General features: G+C 34.4%; 1 protein-coding gene across 2 annotated transcripts; it reads left to right on the forward strand.

The window, feature by feature from the left end:
• Positions 1–1,031: 1,031 nt before the first annotated feature.
• Positions 1,032–5,915, forward strand: LOC107961995 (arogenate dehydratase/prephenate dehydratase 1, chloroplastic). Of its 2 annotated transcripts, none has more exons than XM_016898199.2 (11): positions 1,032–1,994; positions 3,114–3,181; positions 3,260–3,352; positions 3,444–3,644; positions 3,825–3,905; positions 3,978–4,073; positions 4,247–4,324; positions 4,407–4,496; positions 4,584–4,651; positions 4,923–5,004; positions 5,508–5,915. In XM_016898199.2, exons 1-11 carry the CDS (start codon positions 1,724–1,726, stop codon positions 5,562–5,564), a joined length of 1,185 nt encoding a protein of 394 aa, XP_016753688.1. In that variant the 5' UTR covers positions 1,032–1,723; the 3' UTR covers positions 5,565–5,915. The 2 variants fall into 2 exon arrangements, with proteins under 2 accessions (XP_016753688.1, XP_016753687.1); XM_016898198.2 differs by having other exon boundaries at positions 1,046–1,994; positions 3,260–3,361.
• The last annotated feature ends 2,533 nt before the right edge of the window (positions 5,916–8,448 follow it).

Raw genomic sequence — 8,448 nt, forward strand, 5'->3', positions numbered from 1 at the left:
AAAATACTAAACCTGAGCCCACTTAACCTGCCCATATTGAAAATTTTTATATTATTTTTTATATAAAAACAAATTTAAAAAATAAAATAAATCAAATATACTAAAAACATTAAAATAAATATTTCTCAATAAATTAAAAATACATTAAAAAAAGTTTTTATACTTAAATAATACTAAGATAGTTATAACTTAGCAAGTAAATACCTTTAAAATAGTAGCAAAATTAAGAATAAAATAAGAGTTATATAATATCCAAATAATAACAACAAAATAGTAGAAATATAATAGCAAAATGGTAGCAAAACAACAACAAAATGACAACAAACAGCAACAAAAAAAATTTTTAATTAGGTTCGGGCTGGGTCAAGTCCAGGCAAAAAAATCTTACATTAAGCTCAACCCATTTAGAAAACGGGCATTATTTTTTGTCCAAGTCTTTTTTTGGATCTATATTTTTGTCCTAACTCTCTCACTTTTTCAAGCGAGTTTTCAGGTCTAGGCGAATGACCCGATTTATGATCAAACCTAATTTAAATTAGTTCTTATAGTTAAATAAAAAAGCAAATTGATCATTTTTATTAAAAAACATATATTTTTACTATTAAAAATTAACTTCACTAATGAAATAACTGAATAATTATACATGATGTGCCACATATACCTCATGTTGACATATATAAACTAATTTTTAATAATAAAAATAGATAGATATTTAAAAAAAATGAACCAATTTGCTCTAATTTATTTACTTTTGAATAAAAGAATAAAACATAAATTGACTTATAATACAAAAACTTTCTTCTTCTTTTTTTACCAACAAATATTTTAAATAAAAAATTGAAAGTTCCGGTACTATTTGACAATTCACCTAAGAAATATTAAAATTTATTAAAATAAGAAAATATGAATTTGATTACGTTGTAGTAAATAAAAATAAAAGTGAAAATAGGGAAGAAAAAAAACATTTCTTTAAAAAAAAATCTAAAATTGAGATATTTTATCTAAATAACTTTAGTAACGCCTGAACTGGATTTTGATAACGCTACAGAAAACATTTGGAAGAATGTACTATCTAATATTTATTTTTTTCCCCAATACAATTTAATGTTATGGTTTAAGCCAGCTCAGCCATTTTTGTGAAATTTGGAATGCCATTTCCAGGTTTCCAAAACCATTCCCTGATTATACCCTTCCTATACTCCTCTATTTAATATCATATATGGAGGGTTTGGTGGTGATATAGTTGTTCCCAGGACCCAGGTTTCACTCATGAAGATTGGATTCTCATTGGATTGCTTGGCTTCACCTTCGTTTTTTTTCCTTTCCTTCTTTGACGTCAAACACCCTCTAATCTAAGGAAACGTGTAGCCAACTTTCCTTTCCCAACTACCCTTTTCTTTTTCTAGTCTACCCAAGTTCTTTGAATTACCAGTAACATTTGTTTAATTTTTCAGTTGAAAAGAAGGGGAAAACAAAAAAAAAAGTTTGGGCTTTTCTTTTTTGAGTAGTTTTGTGTTATGGGGTCCATTCATACTTAACCTGCATTCTCCTTTCAAGTTGTCTCTCACTCTGTTTCACCAACAACACCGCACCACCAAACTTGATTCTTTTTTTCACTCATTGAGAGGTTGAAGTTTTGGCCTTTTCTTGTTCTTTTGATAGAAAAATTGTAGGACATTGGCATTGTGTGTTATTTGGTTTTTGAGGTTTCTTGTATTTTTGGATGGCTTTGAAGTGTGTTCCGATCTTCTTTTGTTCTCAAAAGCCTCAGTCTCTTCCTGAGATACCAGCTTTGGGGTATAGCCGAGGTAGGCTTGTGTTGGATTTGAGGCCTATTAGATTGGAATGCTGTGCTTTGGGTGCTTCAGCACAAAGTGCTATTTGTCTTGTTGAAGACGAGAAGCCTGGGGCCAAGACATCTCCCACTGGGAAGATTGATAATGATGGGAACACAATCTCAAGGGGGTTTCACAAGGACTTGAATCTTCTTCCTAGTAAGCTAACTCGGTTGTAGTACTTTCAACTAATATTGCGTTTTATTTTTACTTTTTTTTATAATCCTCTTCCTATAATTTTATTGAGTTGTTGTTGTATGAATTTTAGATGTGATGGAAGGTATGCTTTGTTCTATAAATTAGCATTAATGATATTATAGATGGAAATAATGTTCATTATATTTTTAAGTATTGATGCAAATATTTTGATTTAGGTTGAAAAGAATCCTAAAATATGTTGAAGGGCAATGTAGATGGGTCCATTTGTTGTTCTAGTGTTTATAGCTAAATGAAAGGTTCTACTTTGAATGAGTTTGAATAAAGGACAGTTGGAACATTCATTAGGATAAATGATGTTTCATTTGATATGTAGAATTACATTTATGAGGCCAATTATATTCAATGTCAGTTGTTTGAATGTGCTTCAAGGTTATGTAGCTATGTAAAGATAGAAGATGGCTGCTATTGTCTCCTGCTTGGAACTGTTTTGGACTATTCGGTCCCATGGAACCGTTGGTTTAACAAGAAAGTAAATACAAAATGAGATTCCTAACTTGGCAGTTGAGATTTACTTTTTTGATGGCTTTTGATGCTTATGATCTTTAGTTATGTTAGTTTGAAGCCGGACATAAAAATTTTGTGCTGAATCATGCATAGCTTACTTTTACAAACAACGTATTCTGCTAACATGTGTAGATATGAGTAGGAGGAATATTCTTTTTTGGAACTTTTGAGTATCATGCATAATGTCAAGCCAATGGGATGGGATGGTACTCTCACGTGGATGAACTTGACTTGTTCAAGGTTTGAATGACTCCCAAATGAACTCACTCTGCATGTGTACAGATAAAGGAGTATAACCGTTACGTGATCTAGGACGGGATTAGTTCATACTTGTATACAATGAATATCTTTCCTATTCAGATGTAATTTAATTAGGTTGGACTGTACTTGTATGATCTAGGAATTTCATTGATCGTGGACGTGCTCTATAAATTTATGTCCAATTTTCTTGTATTATTCTTTTATAAGGTATTGTGTCTTATCTTTAATAACTTGGACCGTTACAGGGTTTTGGTCAATGCAATTTCTAAGATTGAATATTGAACTGTTTTGTAGAACCGCTGTCCAAAACCGATCTATCTCCATTTCCTGATGATGGTTCAAATGTGCGGGTTGCTTTTCAGGTCTGAAACTTATTCATTCTTTGATGGAATGTCCAACATGTTTCTTGCTATACTTATGTCAGCTATTACTTATTTTAGGGAATCTCAGGTGCATATGGTGAGGATGCTGCCCTTAAAGCATACCCTAATTGTGAGACGGTGCCATGTGACCAATTTGAAGCAGCATTCAATGTTCGGATGATAAGTACTTTATTGGTTTTTTTTTACTGCATGAACCTATGCTGAAATTTTTTCAGTTATATTGTTTTCGTTCTTTTAACAGGCAGTTGAACTTTGGTTGGTGGATAAAGCAGTTCTTCCCATTGAGAATTCTGTCGGTGGTAGCCTACACCGTAATTATGATTTACTCCTCCGGCATAGGCTACACATCGTGAGGGAGGTACTGTTGGTGGTTAACCATTGCCTCTTGGCATTGCCTGGTGTTGAAAAGCAGGAAGTGAAACGTGTTTTAAGCCATCCCCAGGTTAATTATGTTCATATTCCAATATTGTTTTAGTTTTTTGTTTGTTCTGGAAGTTATCTTTCAGGATATACTGGTAAAAAATGTATTAGATCACTTAGGAATTTACTTTATCAAATATGCAAACTTCATGTTGAAGTTGGGGATTCAGATTCTTGAAGTCTTAATGTTGCTCTTTTTCAGGCACTTGCTCAATGTGAGATGGCACTTACCAAAATGGGCATTGTTAGAGTCAGTGCTGATGATTCTGCTGGTGCTGCTAAGGTATATTTGAAGACGACCTCATACTAATTTGTCATTTCTTGTTTTATTTTTCATACTAAGATACTTGAACAGATAGTTGCTTCGAGTGGAAGAAGGGATATGGGTGCAATAGCAAGTGCTAGAGCCGCTGCATTATACGGGCTTGACATTCTTGCAGAAAAAGTCCAGGTCAAACCTTCATTTTTGTTGCCTCTCTTTAGTGTCACATAGATTCCTTGAAGAAGACGAATGCTGGCTTCATAACATTGAATTGGTTTCGGTATCATAGGCTTGGAATAGCATTTCCTCTTATTTATTTTATTTTTCTGACAAAGCCAATTTGGTTTGGTATAATGCATCAGGACGAGGATGACAATGTTACCAGGTATTTGGTACTCACAAGAGAACCCATAATTCCTGGAACTGACAGGCTTTATAAGGTATAACTCCTTGAACTTAGCCACTTCTATTTTATTTGATGAATCAGTGTTTCCTTTTTGTTGATAATCTTTCACTTTGCAGACCAGCATAGTTTTTACTCTAGAAGAAGGTCCTGGCATGCTATTTAAGGCTTTGGCTGTGTTCTCCCTAAGGGGTATTAATTTGTCAAAGGTAATTATAACAAAGTGTTCATCTTTGTCTTATATTGTAATGTGAGGAGACTCTGATTGTTATGTTGCCTCTTGGATCAATTTTCAGATAGAGTCTCGACCACAAAAAGGGCGTCCTCTAAGGGTGGTCGACGATTCTAACAAAGGGAGTGCCAAGTAAGTTTTTATATTAATTGATATCTACCATTGTAAACTGGATCTTAGTAAAATAATATACATCTGACGAGCAGTGGGTAATATTCCACTATTTTCCGAGGTGTCGCAGCCTAATAAATATGAATGGTTAAACAAGATCAAAAGAAGATGTTAACAGCACTACTTGAAATAAAAAATCAGGGCATAATAATACATTTGACATGAAGATTATCATAACAAACAAAAAAGTAGTTAAATTAAAACTCTTATTCTGGTTGATGTGTGGTGCCAGGTACTTCGACTATCTTTTTTACATCGACTTTGAAGCTTCTATGGCAGAAAAACGTGCTCAAAATGCTTTGGAACATTTACAGGTCAGTTGTCTCACACTCTTTTATTACATCTGTAACATGTAATGGTCATATTTTCCTACCAGAAGCACTTGGAATCCATGTTTTTGTACCAAGGTCAATAGTTACATTGCGTGGATCATACATGTTGGAAGTTTCTATTTTCACATCTTTATCTTGTTTGGATCCATCTCTGTTCTCATTTTATAGAAACTTGATGTCAGCTTTAGTAAACTGTTCAAAATGGCATGTGTCGAATAATGCTTGCATGTAATAACATAATTCCACTTTGTAATCAACCACAATGTTTCAAAGATAATTCGCATTTGCTTCTTATTAGCATGTCGAGATCTCATTGGTGTGTCGACTATTTCCACCTTATAATTCCTTGCCATATGGTTAAGAAAAAATGGAAACATAGGTTCTTAATAGACTATGAACGTACACGGTCATTTTTATTGCCCTTCTCATTTCTCGTAATTCACACTCAGATTGTGAATCTGAAGATGAATTGTTTTGTTTGGCAGGAATATGCCAGATTTCTCCGAGTCCTCGGTTGCTATCCGATGGATGAAGTTCTATAGATGGATTACCCCCTGCCCTCCAAGGGAGAGTACATTTTGTCAATATATTTATTTTTCTGTCAAACCAGCAAGATGGTGACGGCTCAACCCCCACAGGCAATGTACATACAAGTCCTGCTGAAGATGGATGAAGAGTTTACTGGAACATGTTGAAAGCTTTACTTTATTAGTTCAAAAGCTTCTTCGACATGATCCACTCTCTTTCTTTCCATTCTTTTTAGCCCCATGGTGTTTCTTCATCCTCCTAAAGGATGCTGTGCCATGTGAAATTTCATCCAAAATCACAGTTATACAATTGATACCTATCGAGGTCCTTTTAAATCTTTGCAAATTAAGATTGGATTTCGGGTTTCTTACAAAGTATATTTAGTTGTATTTTAAAGGGTAAATTATACCAACTATACCAACGCTCATTCAATTTTGATGCAACTGGCAAAACAGTCACTCTGTTTTTAATTCAATGACTCAATTTTTAAAAAACAATAAATCATCCATTAATGATATTGAAAAGTGACAAATCAGTCGTTAATGATATTGAAAAGTGACAAATTAATCATCTATTAACATTTTTTTGTCATAGGTTTAACGGGATAATTGATGTGATCAGTTAACTTGCCACTTGGACAAAGAGCTAAAGGGTTTAGGGAAAAAATAATTGATTTAGGGTAATAAAAAAAGACATTCCTTGAGATTAAGGGAAAAAAAAGTCGATTGGGATTAACATTTTACTGTTTACGGTTGGACAATTGAAGGATTGAAACTTTTAGGGTAAGGGTAAGATTGAATGATTGAAGGTTGAAGGATTGATATGTGGGTTTTGGGTTTAGAGAGAAAAAGATAACAAAAGATATCAATGGTTAGGGTTCTGGGCCACAATGATTAATAGAAGAAAAGCAGTTGATGTTGTCTGGACTAAATCTGCTATTTCCTCATCGCAATGTAACCAAGAGTATGCTCCATATGAGAAAATGGAATGAACTGACAGGAAGCTCCCCCCTTTGGAAATGATGCATGGCCTTAACTGTTATCATTTTATTCTGGTCAAAATTGATGTTCAGGTCTTTTGGAAAGTGAACTAATTCAAGTATTTTAGTTGCTAACTTGCAGTGATGATGAATTGAATTTTTATATGATCTGCAGCAGGGCTTATCTTGAAGCTTTCTATTTGGGTAAAATGAACTGGTTTTTCGTGTTTATTTGCATATGCAACTGTTTTTGTAAGATGGGAGGGGTCTGTTTTTATTCTATTTGGCATTTTTAATGGTTTTTAGTTGGAATTTATGCTGTTTTTACTGCTTTTTCATGATTATTTTTTAGTTATCTAGGCTCCATAATCTAAAATGTTTTCTTCAGAAATTAGGAATTTCAAAGAATGTGCTGTTTGCTTTGTCTTTTACCTCATTCTTGCGCTGCAAATTTTAGTATACAATGTGGTTCATACCATAAATGACATTGTTGGGACCTGCAAAAGTGGAGATAGATGTAGAGCCTAAGCATTTCTCTTGCGAAAAAACCCTAATTACCATCTCGTGCATTTATCCATTTGTAATTACAAGGGAGAATGTCAACTATTTTCAAAGTACAAAGTGGTTAATGAATTTAAGAATCCAAATGAACTTTTTCAAAGATTCCCACAATGTCCAGGCCAAAATTAGGGCCATTAGAAGCAGAAGATCGAGTAGGATGGTCATGATGTGCAATGAGTGGTGCAACTAGACCAGCATTGCCCGCTATGCTCGGTTCTGTGAACCATGTCTTCTCCCTTTCATCAGAGAGGTCATCAAATTGATCTGGTCCGGCTACCATTGCTCCCAAAAGTATATTAGGATTTCGATCTTGAGAGTGTAGCCATCTTCACCTTCAGCACAATCGAAGATCCCTTTGTCAGTCGTTGTTTCATCGTCAGCTGCTGCAGCAAAGTTTGTGGTGGCATAGTCGAGAAAAGTACGGTTCCCTGTGGCAAAGAACAACCTAGTTCTGGCCCGGACCAACTCATCTTTGTACCCGGATGATCCGTAAAGCTTTCTTGCTTCGCCTCCACAAGCATCAATGATGGTGTAAGTTATGGCTGTGAATCTGATCTTCTTTTGCAGTTATCTCATATATCTGCTCTGCTTTTTTAATCGATCTCATATATCTGCTCTGCTTTTTTAATCAATCTTTGTGCATATTCGTTCTCTTATTTAAATGCTATTGAAGCTGCTGATAGTGCTGCAACAATTTCCCCTGCTAAATCAGAAGTTGTCTCATTACAAACTGAAACAGGCTTCTTGTACCTCATGTCTTCAGGCGTTTGCCAACAATTTATATCGTCAGGGACCAGATTTTTAGTGTCATTACCTGCATTTCCAACCTAAAGGGCCCAACAACCTAGGTCTAAATTGACTTACCTAGGTCTAAATTGACTTGGCTGGATTTCCACAATAGCACACCAAAACCTAATTCTTTAAATTGGCTGGGTTTTTAAAATAGCACACCCGAATTATGATCGGCATCTCTATTTTTTCTCTTATTCTTTTTCTCTTCTCTTTTTTTTTCTTCTTTTCCCCTTCTTCTTTTTCTAATACTTAATTTAAGACTATTTAAACTGATGCTAACCCTCAGGCTGGCTGATTAATGACAGCAAGGAGCCCATTAAATGCCATAACTGAAAATAGTTAAAAGGATTGATTTGTTACTTTTTGAAAATTGAATGTCTAAATTGAAAACAGAGTGACTGTGTTGTCGATTGCATCAACACTGATTAACTGTTGCTATAATTTGCCCTATTTTAATTCCATTAGTTTCCTATCGTTTGCACAAGCCTCATTTTATCAGACAAGAAATGCAGAGATGCCCCAATGGATCATCCCAACTGTATAATTTACAGATTTGGACTATAACA

Source organism: Gossypium hirsutum, chromosome A06 (genome assembly GCF_007990345.1).
Source record: "Gossypium hirsutum isolate 1008001.06 chromosome A06, Gossypium_hirsutum_v2.1, whole genome shotgun sequence".
NCBI lineage: Eukaryota > Viridiplantae > Streptophyta > Magnoliopsida > Malvales > Malvaceae > Gossypium > Gossypium hirsutum.